The following is a 20,556-nucleotide window of genomic DNA, read 5'->3' on the forward strand; positions in this document are numbered from 1 at the left end:
TTCTGTGCAAGCGTCAATGAATATAGCAGAGAAGAAGAGAAGTCAGAATTGGTGATGGTCACAAAAATATAAAGGATCAAGGCAAAGGCCTTGAATCAGGCTGTATTGGAACCTATGACGTCATCCCTGTATCTCTCAAGCGTTCATCCTTCCCCATGCCTCCGTGTCTAGCACTGTAGATGCAGGATTTCTCTTCTGGTGGTGGTAGAGTGACTGCCACAACTCTGGTCCTTTTTCTATACTATTTGCCTTTGGTCTGGGTTTTAGACTTCACACTATATGCTCTGTACTATCTGAAAAGTCCTTCAGATGTGGCTTGCGCACCATGAACCATGACTTAAAAATAACAACGTTTGATGAGGTCTGTTGCCTAAGTCAAACCTTTCCTAGTTTTTCCCCTTGAAACGGGTTTTACTCCCTGATGTAAAGATACAGGAAATAATTCTCATGTTCTTGCCAAATTACGAAAAGGGGACTGCTGTGAGAAATACTAGACACCATTTTTTTCCCGTAAAAGTGGACTCCGACTTGCATCTTGGTGAGCCCCTGGTGCCGAACGTGTTGGCTGAAAGCTCTGAGAGTGGCTAATGTCTGTGTCTCCTCTCCCAGGCCAGTGAAAGGCGTGTCCACCTCGTCGTGTCCCGCCAGGTTCGGCTGCAGAGTCCTGACATCATTCAGGATAATGGCTGGAACAGCAACCACAGCCGGTCCCCAGGGCCAGGGGACAGGAGCAGCAGTCCCAAGGTGAGCCCCAGCTGGCGTGTGTCTGTTTCTCCTGCAGGAAGCGATTTCTTGGGAAGGCTGAACACTTTACCATTTCTAAGTGTAACCTCTGGACTTCGTCACTTGAACACTGTTTGACTTGTCCTGTAAAACAGAAAGCCTAAAGTCCCATCCTCGGGACCTGGTGAGATAACAGGTGTCTCCCATCCAAGCAAGAGGGAAGAAGGTGCAGGAGAGTTTTGAAACCTGATCTTGCAGACTTCACAGGGAGACATAGTTTCAAGTCAAAGCCAAATAGATGTCATGTTTTTCCCACAGTCATTTTACTTAAGGGCCATTTTCATTCATTTTGAAATGAAACAGGATTTGCTTGGCTTTTGACTTTTGAAGTGCCCAGTCTGCATGAAGATGAAAGTATTTTATTAAAAGTCAAATTATTTACTATAATTACATATTATATTTCATATAAATTGAATTATTTTAATTAAAAATTAAAATAAATTCTGCTAACTTTAGTATGTTTGTTTTTGCAGAAGAACCCAGGAAGATAATATAAACACTTTAAGTTCATGTAACATTAGGGAGTGGTGGGGAATGGGGCAATCAGAAAACAGATGCCCTATCTTAACAGCACTTAAATTCAGAAATAACATCAAATAATGTGGATTAAGCAGAATGTATCTATAGATTGAATGCATCTTCAGGCTGGCAATTTGTAGCCTCTCTTTCAATGAGGTGACTTAGCCCAGTTTTTACTTCGGTCTTTGTCTTCTATTAGAGGCAATGCCATAATCTCACCATTGGATGGCTATGTAAAGCAACACAGACCTTGCTTAGCCCAAAATCAGAGTCCCAAAGCCTTGGTTGGCATCCTACTGTGATGGCAATGAGTTTCTAGCCAGTTCTCCTAAGATCTGATTCCATTAAATCACTTATAACTAAAAAAAAAAAAAAAAAAAAACCAAAAACAAAAACAAAAAACCTATAGGTAGCCCATTCATCTTGCAAGAGGGATTAAGGAATGCCTATCGTAACAATCAGAACACATCAGGCTGAGTTTCAGTTTGGAATAACTCGCAAGTTTGGGTTTTTGAGTAATGGATGCAGAAACAAGACTCAAAATCTTGATTTTGAAACATGCCATTAATGACACAGCCTAGAAGCCCACACCCCCACCCCTTTCCCCAGCCAGCTAGCCAGCCATGTCCCATGAATCCATAAATTTCAGTCTTATTTACAGTAAGCAATCTAGACAGAGCAGGCAACTCCTGTTAAAACATTTTTAGGATAAGGACGCCCAGGTGTCTTTGACTAGTAAATACCATTAGTGTGTTTAAATTAAACTAATGGTATTAATGGAAAACTAGTTTATTAGCTTAATCTAATTAATCTAATTAACTAATTATAGTTGGATTAACTAGACCATACTGTATTCTAGCTCATTAAACCACTAAGCATGAGGCTTCCGTCAGCACTGTGGGTCTACAATCCCTTCCACCCAACCACCAAGAATCATGGAAAACAGCCGGAATGAGCTGTTCAAGTTTTTGCTGCAGGCTCTGTCATGTATTGAATTCCTGGAAAACATACAGAACAAACTGGCCTGGTGGGAAATTGTAACATTTTCTTTTTAACTTATGGTTCTGTCTGCCTTCTGAGATGCCCTCAAACACACACACACACACACACACACACACACACACAGGGCCTATTTAAAATAAAATGAAGACATGTGGCTCTTTGATGATTTAGATTTTTATGATCCTACTAAGCTTTGTTTTATCTAGGAAACAACATGGCTTTTTGAAAGTAGGACTAGCTTAAATGAGTCAGAGAAATACCAAAGAAGGCAAACCAAGACTTACACAGAAAAGTTTGTAGCCAACTGAAAAATTAAAAGACAAACAGGCATCAAATGTAGGTATGCGGCTACCTCTGTGGGCGAGGAAAGGGAAAGTGACCAGAGAGAAATCCCAGGGAGACGTCAACTAGAATGGAAACTGTATTTCTGATGCTGGGTTATAAGGTACAAGGGTAGGTCATTATGTTCATCTTTATACTTTTTTAAAAAATGAATCTAAAAGGTTTTATTTTAAAAATCCCAATATTCTATGAAGTATATATTTTTATAGCTAAGTGATAAGAAGACTGGTGTCCATGATGTTTTTGAATCCACTTGAATTAGTTCATACTAAATTGTGTTTTTGACCATTAGGGAACATCCTGAGCTCTCTGAAGGAGGGAAGGGGGCTTGGGAGAAAACCCAGATGGAAAAGAAAATCTCTTTCATATTTAACTCTCTTTCTGACCAGAGTCAGGCCACTCAGCGTAGGGGGAAGGGTTCATGGTGGTACTTGGGCTTTCCATTGCTAACATGGGTCTCTCTGGTGGGGAAGGCAGACAGCTGTCAGAAATACAAGACAATGATGGATATGTTTCCTTTTTGGGGAGCCCAGTCTTTTGTGTGGATCCCTCAGGTGCTTGAAACCTCTCCTTGCTCAGCACAGCAAGGCTGCTGGGTAAAGCCCTGAACAAGTGTGCAAGAAGACTCCACTCTCCAGGAACTCACATCTACAAGCAGAACTATTCAATCTGTGCAGCCAGGAGCATGTAGGTTTCAGCCTCTGAGTCTTATTTGTCATGTATTTTATTTGGCAGAATTGGGTTTGAGTTGAGTTCTGTGGTCAATGAGATAAACTGTTCCTGGAAAATTGAGGAACCAGTCCTTTCATGTATTTTTCTGACAGTTGTCTGAAAATTGATAGGTTAATTTTTATCACGTGTTAAAACATGACCTCCCAAAGCAGAGTAGTGTGGTGGGAGATCACAGATTTAGTCAGATATCTGGGGTTTCAGTTGCCAATCCCACCTCCTGCCCACTGCCCTCCCCGCCACCCCTCCACTACTGCCCCAGCCAGCTGGGGTTCACTGATCAGTTTCATTTTAATGTTGAGTCTCAGTTTTTCTGTCTGGGCACATTTAAGTAGATAATGAATATTTCTTTCCCTTTCCTCAAGGAATATGTGGCCAAATTGTGCATTATTCAAGGAATATTTACTCACAACAAAATAATTAGAGACCCACTTATTTTTATTAACTGGTGTAGTGGGTGAGAAGCTATTTCTGAAATATTTCATAAGATATGTGATTTTGCTACTTTCAGATGAATTCACTGACACATTTTTTAAAAACAGATTTTTGGGGGGGTTTTGGTCTTTTTTTTTTTAAGATTTTATTTATTTATTTGACAGAGATCACAAATAGAGAAGCCGGCAGAGAGAGAGGGGAAAATAGGCTCCCTGCTAAGCAGAGAGCCTGATGTGGGGCTCGATCCCAGGACCCTGAGATCATGACCTGAGCCAAAGGCAGAGGCTTAACCCACTGAGCCACCCAGGCGCCCCACTGACACATTTTTTTAAACAAAATATTCTCAGATCAAAGGTCTTTCTTTGGTCACAGGAGTGCCCTACGTGGGCATTCTTCCCCAGTTTGTAAATGAAGCTGGGGGAGCATTGAGTGATGATGGTATTATACGATCTCCAATGATACTACTGTTAGAGATCTGAATAATAATAACGTGTGTTTAAATAGCCAGTTGAATTATTGGAATCTTCCTCTGGACAAATATTGTTAAGTATTGATAAAACCCAATATTGGCAGATGTGGGAAATCAGCATGTTCACAATGTATTGGTGAGATTATACGTGATCAAACTATTTCATATGTATCGAAATGTAAAATGCCCAGGCCCTTTGATTTAGCAATTGTACTTTTAGGACATTAGCCCAAAGAAATATTTACACAAGTGCATGAGATATGTGTCTAAGGATGTTCACAGTGACACTGTTTAATTTTGTAGGAGACTTATAAACAACCAAAATGGTCATCAGCGGGGGGATAGGACAGAGCCACGTGAAGAAGTACTAGGCAGCTGCTCAAGAATGCAAAAGACCATGTGTGCATGCGCGCATGCACGTGTGTGCGTGTGTGTGTGTGTGTGTGTGTGTGTGTGCATATATATATTTTTAATGGGAAAAGGTGTCTGTGTTTTCCAGAGGATTCCATACTGTGTTTTAGACATCACCGTGGGAGCTACCCCTCCAATATCCCTGGCTTCCATGTGGAAATAATGGAAGAAAACAAAACCCTTCTTTGTGAGGATCAGGAGTAAATGCTTTATGAACATCCTCGGGAACGAGTCAGAGGAACAGAGCAGCCAGTAGGAGTCCCTAGTTTAGAACTTTGCCCGGCATTGGGGGCATTTCAGACCTGCCTGCATCTTCAAGTAGGGCTCTTCTGAGAGATGTCTGTGATTATAGGTGGAGACCTGCCGGATCTAACTGCTCTGTGGAAGAAAAAAATCACATACTGAGAACAGACCTGGAGAGCACCTCCAGAACGACTCTGGAGTGCTAGGACCACTGTGTTCATACTGTTAGTTATTTGTCTTATTTGGAAACTTTGCCCTGAAGAAGATCTCATTTCAGTTTATAATTCACTTCTGATAAAGAGTCTCTTCGAGGTTCTGGGGTTTACAGAGACATACAATGGAGACCTTACAAATACTAATTGTAACATTTGCCTTGGCCATAATAATTTGCAATTCCTGATTCAGTATTCCGTTACTACCAAAAACAATTTGTGGCAACTTGTAATTTAACCATCCATTTATTTGACAAACAGAGTTACCATCCTTAATGTGCTAAATGCTGTGTCTGGTGCTAGGGATATAATAGTAACAGGCTATTACTGGATACAATAAGGCCATTAAAACAGGCATGGGTACTTTGATACCATAGAAAATCAAGAGATATAAATGAACAAAAAGCCTAGGCTTATCTTCATAACGAAGTATTAAAAATGGACTCTTGTGCATGCAGACAATAGTTCTCTATGATGTTAACCATCAACTTTACAAAAGTTTAATTATCATGCTTGATCTGTCTGGCCCCCACCTCCATGCCCATAAAGACACTTGCTTGTTTCCAGAGTGTCTTCATGAAAATGCAAATATTAATACAAATTCTCCTCCCCCTTTTAAAACAAAAGATAGTATACTTACACTTTGTTTTGTACCCTGCTTTTGATTTAATCTTCTTTCTTTCGATACAACTGTAAGCTGTGTTTTGAGCTATGGACTTTTCTGAGGTCTGATCAAGTATTACAAATATTTATTTGCAGTGCATGTTCCCACTTATACCCCGAGGTCACACAATCAGGGAGAATACATTTTTAGAAAATTATATGTTGATCTGTATTCATTGATAAACAGTGCCTTTGACTGTCTTATTGCTTCAAGATAATACTGTGGGTAGCTTTGAATGTTTTTTGTTTAAAGCTGTTGAACCAAAATCAGAGTTCTCTTACTTGCTTTTCAAAAGTTGGTCCTCAGTATATGCTATACAATGTGTATAGTATATTTTTATGTAATAAAATCAAATGGTAGAACTGCATATTACTTAAAAATGCTGAAGTAAGAGGGAAGATGCTAATTGGAGGGAACCCAGTTAGTAGAGTGTTTTTTAGAGTGGAACATCTACAAAATCCATTATTTTTCTTTAGGGAGTTCTATTATAGAACTCCCCACCTAAATTAAACTGAAACTATTTATTTAAAATATGGTTACTTTTTTTTTAACTTAGAAAAAAAAATCCTGATACTCATGAATGACAAGACTTTTATGATACTACTATCAGGAATAAATGAGTCACCTGAAAAATTTAGGGTGCAGTTCACTTTGCGTGTTTACTGTTTCTCCAGTGATCTCCAACCTGTTCCTCTTCCATTGTTTCCATTCCCGTTTGGAATGTAAACTTTCTCGGAATCAGCCTATAGAATTTGAGATAATGCCACTCTGCTGAGGGTAGGAGGCAAAGCGAGGGTTTTCTCTGCAAGGACTATTGTCATATATTTATCCGACTTGGGTAGTTTTTGTATGTAGGAAACGCAAGCCCTCTTGTGAGCCGACGTGCTATGTTTGTTTTTCTGTCTGTGCCTTTAGCCCCTCCATCCTGTGGTCACTTGCCACGAGAAGGTGGTAAGTGTCCGAAAAGACCCCAGCGAATCTCTCGGCATGACCGTGGCAGGCGGGGCGTCACATAGGGAATGGGATTTGCCTATCTACGTCATCAGTGTTGAGCCCGGGGGAGTCATAAGCAGAGATGGAAGAATAAAAACAGGTAAAAGGACACCTCAGGTACTGGGGCAGAGGGGGGTTAAAATGAGTTAGTGGCTTGCTGGGTCAGGTCACTGCTTCCAGAATTAAGGAGAGGATGAGAGGCTGAGCTGCCCAGGACCTCTGTTACCCACTGACCGTGACTGGTTTGAGTCTAGCGGCTGGACTGGGTTTTACCCCTTAGTTTGTGTGGGTTGGTGTGGACCGCTTGGCTTGCTAATAAGGCAAGTACCTGCAAATATGCCAAGTAATGGGGAAACTCTACAGTTCAACTAAATAGCATAATTTGGCTTCCTTCTTTCTAAGTGGTTCTTGGCAGGATTGGTCCTGTGAGGAGCCTATTCATGAATTGTTCCAGTGTATGGATTGGATGAGAGAAATGCTTTCATAGAGTTTGAGTCAATGACTGTTCAGTGAAAGTACCCTGCTAGGTCCTTTCCCACTGGTAAGAAGATTCCATTAATCTTATGTGTCCCAGGCTACTCTGAATGAAGGAAGGGGATGTCACATATGTGTCCTTAATGATATTGTCAATTTCCATGAAGGGTTAGTTCAGATGGTTGAGCAGCTCTGGCATGTAAGGGCTCAGATACAAGAGAGGAATGTGACGTTTCCAAAGTACAGTTGCTCAGCATGAAGAGCCATGGGGAGGGGAGGGGTAGCATGGGGAAGGATTTCTTTGGCCAACCTAACAGTGCATCTTCTGGGGTCAGGCAGGACTCCAAGCCTTTCCCGTATGTCTCTTCCTATCTTTTTACTCTTGCTATGGCTATTTTGTGTGAAAAAGAGGATATTCAGTGGAGGCAGAAAATCAGGAGAGAGATAAGAGAATAGAAATTGGAGGTAGGAGAGGTATGTTTGCGACTGTCTTGTTCTTCCTTTTCATCCCAGCACCTGGGTGGGGAAGGATGAGGGTCACCAAGAAGTGACGTGTTTGTGAGAGAATGCAAGCAGAGGATTGGGTAGTAGGGTGTGTGTAGATGGCCTTGCACAAAGTATGTGCGTGCCCAATGGTAGGAGTACCATCTTTGCAGTGAACCACAATGTTAACTCCTTTTTCCTTCTTCAAGGGTGTAGTTCCAGCTCATTTTTCTTAACTGCTACAGACTCCTCTGCCAGCCACTTTCAGGGGTAGTCTCTTACTCGCTCATGCAATCCTTATTTCTTGGTTAACTACCATATGCCAGGATCCATGCAGGCACTGGGAGTTTTTGCCAAATGCCCTCCCTTTGTGTTGAAAACAGGAAACAAGACATGAAGAAAGAGGCTTTTTTTGATTAAATAGTAAACAAGGCTAATTTATCTTTCTTCTTTCCTTTTTTTTTTTTTTTTTTTTTTTTTGTAAGGCAAGAGCCAAACACTAATGGGTATGCTTTAGAAACCTCCAAACAAAACTTACCTTGAAACATGCACCCGCTAATCATTTGCTATCCAAGAACTTGGCCTCATGTCAGTGCGGGAGGCTAACGACAAGCCCCCTTGCCCTGCTCACTTTCCCACATCCCACTCCATCTCTGCCCCTTGGCGCTTTTATGGAAGTTTCTGTTTGCACTCTCACTAAGGACGGCTTCTGCTTGTTTGGCCGCTAGGTGACATTTTGTTAAATGTGAACGGGATCGAGCTAACAGAAGTCAGCCGGAGCGAGGCGGTTGCGTTACTGAAAAGCACATCCTCCTCGGTGGTTCTTAAAGCTTTGGAAGTCAAAGAACGTGAGCCCCAGGAAGCCTGCAGCAGCCCAGCAGCTCTGGACTCCAACCACAACATGGCGCCCGCCAGAGACTGGTCCCCCTCCTGGGTCATGTGGCTGGAATTACCACGGTGAGTCCCAACATGACCTGCTTGGAGATGTGTGGGAGGAAACACCCTCTTAGAGCACTCTTTTATTCTCTTGGGCTGATTCCTGGCACTAGCATCTTCGTGAACCCCAGGTTGGATTGTAAGACTATTTGAAATAATTCCGTCTTCTCTTCTGTAACTGAAAATTCATGCAGAAAGCCCAGGGCAGAGTGAAAGCCTAGACATGGAAGCTTTGTGATGCACTCAGGTTGAGGACCTTGGAGCTGGCCTGCATGGTTGTGTCATGCAGTAGAGAGAGCTCAGTGGACAGGGAGAGAAAGCTAGAATCCAGCCTTCTGGAACCCACTGTGCAACCAGGGGAAGGATTACCTTTCCCTAATTTGCTAGTGGCAAGCCTCAGAACTTGCATGGAGGTAACCCTTCATTGGTTGGTAAAACCAACCCTTCATTGGTTTTACCTCTTAAGCATTTGTGGGACCCTGACTGAACAAATTGCAGAAGCACATTTTGCCTATACCTAGATGTTTGAGCATGACTGAGGTATGTCTCAGACTCTCTCTCCCTAGTTCCAACTCTTTTAAAGTTCTTTTTTCTTTTTTTTAAGATTTTTAAAATTTATTTATTTGACAAGTAGGCAGAGAGGCAGGCAGAGAGAGAAGTGGAAGCAAGCTCCCTGCTGAGCAGAGACTGATGCAGGGTCGATCCCAGGACCCTGAGATCATGACCTGAGCCGAAGGCAGAGGCTTAACCCACTGAGCCACCCAGGCACCCCTCTTGTAAAGTTCTTATGTAAAACTTGAGGAAGCAGATGGGTTGTCATTTCAGTGAGATGTTAACTAGAGCTTTATGGTGAAGGCATTAAATTGTGTCAGACATTTCAGGAAAATGTTTAAGAGAAGACTTACTAAATGGCTAAAGAAAGAAGTTAAATATTCAGAGGACAGATAAGTCGGGGTTTGCACACCTGCATCAGAGCATAAATTCTTGGCCTTCAAAGGATTGCCTTACAAATTCCAAAAGCATGATTTAAATGTAAAGTATTAGAGTCACTGAAGATAAAGCACCGTAGGATTAAATGAATGAAAGTAGGATGTTTGGTTTTCGTGCATTTTTCCTGAGGGTGGAGATAGGATGATCTCTCTGTATTCCTTTTTCTTTTATTTTAATTTTAAAGGAGGTTTTAAAAAACATTCCTGTCTCAAATACACTGACCTAGATTCCTTTTTGAGCTTTCCTAGTTGATAAATTATTTTTTAAAAAAGTATTTTTTAAATAGTTGAAAATTGAACACTGGGGCTATTTGAAAACCTTCAAGCTTTTGAGAATGGAGTCTGAGAGGAGGAAGAGGCTGTTACTTTAACATTAAAAAAAAAAAATCTTTCTGAAACCAGCATCTATGAAAGTAGGTCATTTTTTTGAAAAAATTTTTTGTGCTTGAAAGCTGTTCTTCATGAGTTCAGAGTTCCTCACCGTGCATTCATGTGAGACAGGACAAATACGAGATTCTTTTTACTCCAAGTACAGCCACGTGGATGGCTTCCTCTCCCTCTACTCTTTGTCACTTGGCCTGAGGCAGCAGTTCTCCGCTCTTGCCAGAAAGATAGTCTGGAGTGGGTTCCCTTCCTCTGAAAGAAGTAGACAGGACGTGTGAAATGATGCCAACACAGACAACACTGGCGTTCAGTCACCCTGGCGGCCCCTGGTCTGCTCGTGGTGATATCATCACAGTAGAATCTAAAGGCACCAACGCGGAGATCTACCCTCCCAGACCCACTCAACAGAGGTAATCACGGTTACCAATTCCTTGTGCGTGTTTGCAGGGAAAGCCTATGTCAGGGGTTGGCAGACTTTTTCTGGAAAGGGCCGGAGTTGAGGGTTTGAGGGTCATGCTCTGTGTTGCCAGTACTCAGTTCTGCGTAGCGTGAAAGTAGCCGTCAGTTTGCACACGAACGGGCTTGGCTGTTGGGTCCCAAAGACAGGAGGTGGGTTGGGCTGTAGTTTGCTGGCTCCTGGTCTAGGTGTCCGTGTACACAAGCACACACAGTTGTAGTGCACACACTCTGTGTACCATGTTTTTGTTTTTTTTTTTTAAGAAAGATTTTATTACTCATTTGCCAGAGAGAGAGAGCACAAGCAGGGGGAGCGTCAGGCAGCTGGAGAGGCAGGCTCCCAACCGAGCAAGGAGATCCACGTGGGACTTGATCCCAAATGAGCCACCCAAGCGTCCCAGAGTTTTTTTGTTTCAACTCTTAAGAATATACTCTGGGTATCCTTTCACATGAGTACATATCCATGTTGTTCTCTATCTATCTATGTTCTCTTCTGTGGCTGATAGTGTTCTGTTGCACAGCTGTACCGTGATTATTGAACAGGTTCCTTTGGGCAGTGAACATTTCAGTTGTTTTCCATTTCTGCTTTCACAAACAATGCTGCAGTAAGAATTCATCAGGAACATACCAGGTAGCCATTGCGCTAGTGTAGGGTCCACTTGCTATAGAGCTGGTTACAGAAACCACAGGGCATCTGCCTGGCCATGGGACAGGCTGCCTGGGTATAAAAGTATTGGATCACACTCTTGGGTACTGTGAGCGAGCGTTGAGTGGCGGAGTGGACAGATGGGAGACCCATCTCTTCCTCTGTATGCATGGCTTGTCCTTTTCACGTGATTATCAGATGACTGATATTTTGGGTTCTCCTAGGGAGGGTTCTCCTCGGGAGCCTAGATATGTATTTATCTTTTAGGTTTCACGTCTTTATGTTTTCTGTTGAGTCCTTTTCAACTGTGTATTTCCTGTGCTTCCTTCGGTTACTGTGGCCTGCCCTGCATATTCCTTACTGTAGCTTATCCTTTCTGGTTTCTATGTTCATTTTGGTGGTGCTTTTATTCTTTCCTTCCCTCTCTTTCCTCTATCAGCTCATTTCCTCTCGTGTCTCACGTCTTCCTGGAAATCTTACATCTCTGCATGGATCTCAGATTTACAGAGGAATTGCTTCAGCAGTATTTTAAATTCACAGTAATGTGGTTGGTTATAAATTTCATTTTCTATGGTAGCGTTTTGTTTCTGTGGCAGCATTTTTCTGGGGAGTGGTTTTTGTTACTGCTTTTGCTCTTACTTTTCCTCTTTTCTGTTTTCCTGTGTATCTGCCTGCTAGTTCTTTTTAAATCTCCAACTTAGGTAAGTTTTTCCTGGACGGGCTGTTGGCTGAAGGTTCATAAGGGGAAGGAACCAGGGCCACCTTCCAAGTGGTAGCAGTGTCTCTTTAGGACACGGGGTTGTGCTGCCTCACTGCTCTCAGCCCAAGTTCAGCAGTCCACGTCTCTCCCTTCCACCCGGGCTGCTCCTTGGGCGTACAGGTTATCTGTTTTTCTCGTGGCCTCACACGTGCCCTTCTTCTCTGTCAGAGTGGGCCCAGGGAAGCTCTGCCAATAGCCAGCCTGCGCATTTCCTGGTGTTTGGCTGTGGAGTGGGTGTTTTGGCCGTCTGAGTGGGCTGCTCCCTGCAGACCCCCAGCGGGGGACAGACTGGCTTCCGCCTTCCCCCTCATCCTCTCCCTTCTGCAGTCAGTTCTCCCTCGTCTGTAGTGACCCAGTTTTGTTTCAGCTGGCGTTTGCATTTCTGTTTCCGTGTCTCCTAGTTGCCGTTAGAGTGATATTTAAAAGCAGAAGAGGAAACATAATTTTCACTCTGACATTTTGAAACCAGAAGTATGTTCACCCTGGCATCTTTCAGACATCCTTCATACTCCATTATACTCCTTTATCAGGTTCTTAGCTAGTTCCAGGATGTGAGCACCTAGTCATAACACTGCTACAATTTTTATGGATGGGAATATCTACTCACATCTCTAATCTTGACTATAGAGAGCTTCAAAGACCCCAGTTTCTCCCCAGTTGATGCAGTACCATTGGCTTAAATGTCTCAAGTCATTTGGCATGATTCATATCCTAAGAATTTCAGGCCATTTGTCATACCGAGCAAGTTATTTGTCTGAACTGCTATAGACTGAGGCTAAAAATAGACATTTTTTTTTAATTCACAAGGGCATTTCCCTCCAAGTTATCTGTTTACTCCCAAAACATCTTCCCCTTACAATTTAACAGATTTTGAGGAAACCTATTTGCCATAAAGTATGATTCAGTCTGTTACCCAAGACTGTCTATCAATGAAGGAAAATGGCATGTCAGCAGGTCCAGAAATAGGAAATCCTTTTCTAGGACATTGTAATCATGCCCTCAGGTACAGTCCAACACACAGAATGAATAATCGTGAAGAAGATAATCATACACTGAACCAGCAGCTGCCAGTTCTGAAACAGGGGGTGTCAGGTAGCAGGAGTAGCAGAGAGAGTAAAAGTGGGTTATACAGGACAGTGCAAATATCCCTCACCCTTCTCAGTGGTGTTTGTGTGCCAGGAGTGACCCCTGGGCAGCAGCTCCAGATGGGGGGCTCTAAGCTATCCCAGTGGTCGATGCCATTCAACTGAAGGGAGATGCAGAAATCACTGAAGACCTTCTGCTTTATCTTCTATTGGCTTTCAGGCCCAAACTCCACATCTGGAAGTCTTTCAGAACATGCTCTCATCTGATAGGGGAGAAATGAGTTAATATGTATTACTCTTATGCAGGCAGAGGGTGCTCTGGAAACCCAGACAAGACTTTGGAGTGAATTAGTGAAAAGAGTGGCAATTTTTTTTTTTTTTTTTTTTTTTTTTTTTTTTTTTTTTTTACAAACCTCTTTAATGTTTGGCTTGAATAAAAGATACCAGGACTCTCACATCTACTTCTACATTCAGTCTGTTGCCAGATCACCTATCATGTGTCCTCTGAGCTGAAATCCTTATAAGAAAATGAGATTTTTTTTTAACAAAGGCAAATGTCTCACTATTCTGATTAAGTATTTTTGACCTCTAGACTCCCTGAAAGGCATGTACATGGGAACCACACTTTGGTGTGGTGTAGGGGCTCAGTGAAATTTTGAGGTCTCTGAGATCAGGGGAATCCTTAAAGGAGACTGAGCAGGAATAGCCAGTGAAACAGAAAAATATACAACTTCTTGAGCAACCCAAGACTTCACCGTAGTCCCTAACGTGGAGTTGATTTTTGAAGTAACCATAGTTTTCTCATTGGGAGAAATTACTAAACTCCTTGCTATTCTTTAAACTATGCCAACTCTTCTTCAATGAGGCCTAAATTTAGAGAATGAGTTCAGAAAAGGAAAAAAAGCTCACATTGAGAATTTAAAGTCACTTAATATTTCAACAGTAAACCCTGAACATCATTGATCAAAGCCAGGCTCCACATTTCCCAATGGGGAATGAAGTAATTCAACTTGAGAAACAAATGCCAGTACCCATATGTTCCAGCTAACCAAGGTCTGACTGTGAAAAAATTTAACAAACTGAGTTCTTGCTGCTACAGTGAAGTTGAAATACGCCACACAAAGGAAGGAAAGTACTTAATGAAAAAAATACTAGTAATACTGCCAGCCACTTGAATGCACGGTACAGATGGCATGGTTTTTGTCTGCTCTGTTTACTAATCTCCCAGGCGCCTACAGTATGGTACACTCAATAAACGTCTACTAAAAGATGATCCAAGCAGATACTTTCTCTCCAGCATCAAAACAAGAATCTAGGAAAATAGACATAATTCCTGATTTAATGTTAGGTTGAAAATTTTATACTGGACATAAATTTTAGATGCAGTGGTTTATTTATAGCTTGTCCACATGAAATAAAATAATAAGAATCAATGTAAGGTCTGAAGTGATACTTAATGGAAAAGAAAAAAAAACACCCAGTGGTCAAAGGAATAAGAAATACTTGTTTCAAGTATTGTCCTATGTACCCATTTATGTTTTAAGGAATCATGGCTAGGAAGTGTTAAGATAGCGATTTGCTCATGACGTTGGGTAAGAATCACCCAACTCTTCATGTCCTTGCCCTCAAATATTGAGCACAGGAATGAATGTAATGCTCTGTAATTTGGAGAACTGCCAATCACCTGCATTGTATCTGAGCAGTGGGTGAACCATTACATAAATGTGCTATCTGACATACCACAGCTCCTACAGGAGAAACTTAACTACTGATTGACATCAAGTCTGTGAAATACAGCTGATGAATATTTTACAATCAAAATATAGTTTTTATTTAATGAAAATCATTCTTCAACTATCAGTGAAAGAAACGGATTATTGTAAATTATATGTGACAAGAGATACAAAACAAAATTGAGTTTTACCCCTACATTCTAATTTCAAGTTGAAACCAGCAACACTAGAAAAAGTCACATTATACGAATCAACAAGTCTGGTTAACAAATGTTAATGACCAACTTCATCACTTAACAAAACCTTTCACAAGAGACGTTTTATTGGTTTTTCAAAAAGCAGTTAGTATTTTAAAGTACAGATTATAAACAGAACAATCATATTTTGATTTTTACCAATACGAAAATGCTAATTTTCTTTCAAACCAGTTATTGTACTGGGAGATTTTAGTCAAATCCAGTTCCCGACAACACTAGCTGTCACAATTGTAACACAGTTTACACTTGGCCTGCACCTATCTTAACTGCTCCAGCTGCCACCAGATATTAACAGTTTCTTCCATCTAGTCTATTTTAGGTGAGGGTTCTACTCCAAGAATACCTGTGGCCTCTCCTCCTCCCATTCTTTCTATAACTTCCTATTCAGTTTACTATTTTTTTCCTCCATTATGACTTATTCTTACAATCTTTATTCAATTTCCATTCACTTTATGCCTGCATGCTTCTCTATAACCTATAAAACATGTAGAACTACATTTAAAGCATTATTTTTCAAAAGTCAGAACTTTGGCAAATGCATTCATTATTAGGGTTAGGTTTAAGTGTTTTTTCACTGAGATTAATCATTTAGAGGATTTTTGCCTTCATTAAAATTATATTCACAACTAAATAAAAATAGAATATTGCTAAGTATGCTTGAATTTGGTTCATCAGTAAGGACTTAGGCCTATCCAATTTGTTTCATAGAAACAGAACACAATAGTATTTTTTTTAAAAGGGCGTATAGCAATGGAAAACAATTCAACTAGAAAAAGGCCGCCAACAGCACACAGGTCACTGGGCTTTGACAATTTTGAGTGAAAAACATCCAGTGCTATTTAGCCTGAAAAAAATGTCAATAAAGAGAATTGGAGATGAATCATAATTATTCCCTAAGAGTTCAACTTAAGTGTGAAGATCTATTGCTTACACATTCTATTTCAGGTACCTGTATAACTGTAAAGATGTTATATTACGAAGAAACACAGCTGGAAGTCTGGGCTTCTGCATTGTAGGAGGTTATGAAGAATATAATGGGAACAAACCGTTTTTTATTAAGTCTATTGTTGAAGGAACACCAGCATACAAAGATGGAAGAATTAGGTAATAATGACTAGTTATTACCAATATTTTGTTTCATATATGCAAAAGGTTGGGCCCTTAGAAATAATGCATGTACTATAAACCTTGTTTTATTGGTTAAAAAGAAAATGTACATAGCATTCAATTTCTAAAAATTCCTTGGTCCCGTACAGCAACTTCCTGTGCTTTTAGCATCCCTTCTAACAGAAGCTGACTGGAGAGTTTGCAAAATTTGAGGGGTGGGGGGTGGGGAGGAGAAAGCCTTAATTAGATATTCCTAATTAGAATTTTTTGTAATTAAAATTGACAGTTGGAGCAAAAACTAGGACCACCAAATACACTTGCACTGATTTCGGCTATGAATCAAAATGTTAATCATGTGTTGTTTTATGTTTTTTAGATGTGGTGACATTCTTCTGGCTGTCAATGGTAGAAGTACATCAGGAATGATACATGCTTGCTTGGCAAGGATGCTGAAAGAACTTAAGGGAAAGATCACTCTTACTATTGTTTCTTGGCCGGGCACTTTTTTATAGAATCAATGATGGGTCATAGGAAAACAGAAAACTACAGATAAGCTATGTTGAAACAATGTATTTATCTTGTCAATTTTTTTATTTAAAGGATACACTGTAAAAATGTAAACTAATGTCAGGAAAAATATGATCTAATGAAAGCCAATTACACCTCAGAAAATGTAATTCTCAAAACATAATTCTTATCAAGTTTTTATTCAGTGTGGAGGATTTCTCACTACTCCACAACTTTATTTTTCTATTCATTAAAAAGCTCTTAAACAGCTGAGATCATTTGTTATTCCCCCACTGAATTCGAATCCTACAATTAAAAATTTGGTACATGCTGAGGTCTGTAAAGGGTATATTATGGGCATTAAAAAAAAAAAATTTACAGCCAGAGGATTTTAACAGTACACTGCTGAAAAATGTTCATCAAATGAGAAATATTTTTCAAATTATAGCTGTCTTTTAGTATGTGATATTAAATTCATTTTTATTTATCACTATTTAAAGGATCCTAGTAATTCTTTCAAAACCATGTCATTACAATCACCGACAAATACATCCCAAGGCTTATCCCTAAAAATGCTCACAGAATTATGAACTTGTATTCTTAGATCTAATGGGAAATGACTAATCTAAAGCTCTTGTCTTTTCATTCACAATTAGCTAGTAACTATATCAAAACTCCACATGCTGCTCAACCAATGAGCTTTGGAAAAAGCATCAAGAAAGGCCAAACCAGCTTGACCCCATCTCACAGACAGCCATGAGGCAATTCAAATCTGTGTCACAGTGACAAGGCTTTGTCTTGTGCCTGCTACAAGAAACTACCCTCAGGGCAAGTTACTTCACAGACACCAGCCAAATGCCTTTATATTTTATTTATTTTTAGAATACAAAAGTTGCCTGTTTAGTTATACCATGAAACCAAATTGAGGACGCTGAAAACCTATCAAAAAGTTGTGATATCAAAACTGTATACGTGTTCTTTAATATGCTAAGTAAGCAAGAATGCCAGAGCAGTACTGGCAAAATACTTCAAATCTCAACTCAGAGGTGCTTTTTGCAGCACAACCTCTTGAGACTGGTATTTGATTAACTCCAGAAAACTATGGCCAAGGTGCAACCTTGACCTTTATCAGCTCCCATGTATGTACATAGCTCTTTAAAATTCCCTGCTGAGTGACTCATTCACATTACTTTCTTGGATATAAAGTCATTGCTGTCTTTTTTATTTTTTTAATTTATTTTTTTAAATATTACAAGACAAAGATTCTTAACTTAACATGAAAAATTCACTCTTTTATTTTGAGAAAAAAGTTAACTTTTCATACTAACAGAACAAGATTAAAGGTAAATTTCTTAAACATTATCCAGAAAAATAACAAGATCTATGGTACATTTCTGGCCATAATATACACACAAGGCCAGAGCCGTGCCTATTCGGCCGGTGCGGCTTCGGTGCTCTCTTGTTCAGGGGCGGGCTCACTGCCAGCTTCTTTTCCTTCTTTGCTTCTCTTAGATTTTTTGTGCTTGTGTCTCCTGTGACTGTCTCCTTCTTCACTTTCATGGCGACGTCTACTGTTACTGAAGAAAAAAAAAGGTTTGTTCTTACTGTTTAAGTATACACATAGTGACAAAAATCAACCCACTGTGTGGGTATGAAGTAATCCATTCTTTTTCTCAAACACATTTAGAGGAGTAACCAGCTTTTTATGTGACTTTTATATGGAGATGGTATTTACATTACAGGCTCACCTTCACTGATAGTATCCTAGCTTCTCAGAGCCCATAGACTTTATTCTAAAAACTACTATAAATTAGAAACTGAAGCACTAAATCAGAACAGAAAGTACTTTCTAGGGTTGATTTTAGGCAAACAATAGGCATAAAATCTGACTATGAGGTCCTGAATTTTCTTTGATTAAGTATTAGTATTACTGGTTCATATGCTAAATAAAGCCCTCTCCCAATAAGATAAGCAGTCCGAGTACTAACTGCGGTCTTGTTAGATTTAAAACTCTTTGTTGAGCCTCTAAGGAACCAATTATTTCAACACATTATTCTTAATCTTCCAATTAGGAACACATATGCACTACTAATTATTTGGAAATGTTTTTACTTTCTGAGGTCCAATCAATTTCTCCCAGCTTCAAAGGGATTCACTATAAAAGAGCAAACCTTCGAGAGGACTTGTGTCTGGTTTCCTCTTTCTCTCTGTGTCGTCTTTCTCTGTGTCGTTCTTCTTTCTCTCGACTTGCTCTGTGGCGCTCGTAGCCTCTTTCCGCATATTCTCTGTATCTGTATCGTTCTTCGTCACTGAAATTGGAATAAAACCTCTTTATGACAATCGGACTGTTAATTCTAATGACTTCAAACTACAAGTGATGTAATCTGAGTCCAAACCAGAAGCCTAAGCCTCCGTATTATTATCAGCATCTTATACAGAATAGGCGCAAGTATTTGTTGAATTGAGAGGAAAACAATGCCATTCCCAAATTAGTACACATCTAATATAACACATAATTACATGTTAAAGGTACAGCTTTGTTTTGTGCTTTCACAGTTACTGAGTAGAAATTTTACATAACAAATTTTTTTTCCCTTCAAGAACTGGGAGCTGTAACAGACTTAAACGTTAGCTTCATTTTCTTTCATTCCTTTTAAAGTTAAAAGCATGTTTATATATCTCAGACTTCTAACCAAAATTCTTTTAGAATCTTTGTGTGCCCAAGATTTTATAAATAATAAAAATATCTGGTTCACAACGGCTATGTAGTAGAGAGCAGATGAAGATGCTTAAGTTTTTCAATCACATGAAGAGTATATTGTGCATCCAAGAAGAGGTAGAGACATTAACAGAGGGACAGCAAAGCAACTTCTACAATATCCACACGAAACACAGGCAGAACACTACCCGCGGACTTACTTACAGTCTGATGTCCCAATTACTTATTACTACAGCTATGTGTGTGTGTGTCTGGGATGGGGGGATTCACATGGCTGAGAGCAGCAAGTACACACACCCAGATTGTACCTCCAATTTCCTGATTTTGGGTAGAATGATTTGGTTAAACTGGGACTGATGACTAGAGTTAGAATTTTTTTTTAACCTCCCTAGACTTGTCCTCATTTTGTGTCTCCTCACTTATATTCTGCTCCCCATCTTTCTCTCAATCTTTCAATTTTTTCTGGGGGGGGGGTGGTTCAGCACAGAAGTCAACACTTTCTACAACCCATTATCAGTAACTCCCTTAGAATAAAAATATTTTAGAGCACTCTGTACTAAAGAGCTTTGGTTTCTAGAAATGTTTAATATAAATTAAGTCCGTAATCTGTAAGACACATCAAGCTGTTAAGGCATATGAGTAAAAGTACTGGACAAAGAATGCGGTGAAAGTACAAGCCATATAAAAGAAAAAGCTTAATTATGGTCTCCTAGCAAAAGTAATGATTCAGTAGTGCTACACCTAACAACTACTGCTGACCAAGTTCTTGCCTGAAATACATTCTACATTCAACAAATTTTAAAGTATACCCATGTATATATACGTGTGTGTGTGTGTGTGTGTGTGTGTGTATGTATCTGTGTAAATACATGGTTTTCTAACCACAAATGCATACTTTTGCATTTGGACACTGGAAGCATGTCCCCTGAAATGCAGTATGTTAGGACAGGCAGCAGAGTAGACCAGGCATCACATCCTGATTCTGTTAGTGACTACCTGTGTGACCTGGGGTAAACTACTTAACCTTTCTGAACCTCAGCTTTCTCATCTGTTAAACTGGCAACCATCATTTTCAAGGTTGTCGGGGAACTGGCAGTAACATTTCTAAAGTGCTTAGTACCATAGGAGGCCCTCATAAGTGGCAGCTAATACACAGGCTCCCCAGCTTCAGTCAAGTGAATGCTAAACTTTTTTTGGAAGCAGAACCTTTTTGTAAAG

At 40.1% G+C, this 20,556-nt stretch overlaps 2 protein-coding genes across 34 annotated transcripts in view; one reads left to right on the plus strand and one right to left on the minus strand.

Annotated features, from left to right (window-relative positions):
* The window catches only part of LNX1 (ligand of numb-protein X 1), a 178,623-nt gene extending 161,511 nt beyond the window's left edge, over nt 1–17,112 (plus strand). For all 3 annotated transcript variants that reach the window (XM_082728300.1, XM_082728301.1, XM_082728302.1), the window contains 5 exons: nt 610–744; nt 6,725–6,902; nt 8,488–8,716; nt 15,951–16,109; nt 16,489–17,112. In XM_082728300.1, the coding sequence (XP_082584426.1) occupies nt 610–744; nt 6,725–6,902; nt 8,488–8,716; nt 15,951–16,109; nt 16,489–16,624 (837 nt within the window). In that variant the 3' untranslated portion in view covers nt 16,625–17,112. The remainder of the gene's footprint in view (nt 1–609; nt 745–6,724; nt 6,903–8,487; nt 8,717–15,950; nt 16,110–16,488) is intronic.
* FIP1L1 (factor interacting with PAPOLA and CPSF1) overlaps nt 15,053–20,556 on the minus strand; it is a 78,155-nt gene continuing 72,651 nt past the window's right edge. For all 31 annotated transcript variants that reach the window (XM_082728319.1, XM_082728324.1, XM_082728328.1 and 28 more), the window contains 2 exons: nt 18,791–18,928; nt 15,053–18,196 (listed from right to left, as the gene is read on the minus strand). In XM_082728319.1, coding sequence (XP_082584445.1) covers nt 18,049–18,196; nt 18,791–18,928 — 286 coding nt within the window. In that variant the 3' untranslated portion in view covers nt 15,053–18,048. The remainder of the gene's footprint in view (nt 18,197–18,790; nt 18,929–20,556) is intronic.

Source organism: Mustela nivalis, assembly GCF_964662115.1.
Source record: "Mustela nivalis genome assembly, chromosome: 4".
NCBI classification, from domain to species: Eukaryota; Metazoa; Chordata; class Mammalia; order Carnivora; family Mustelidae; genus Mustela; species Mustela nivalis.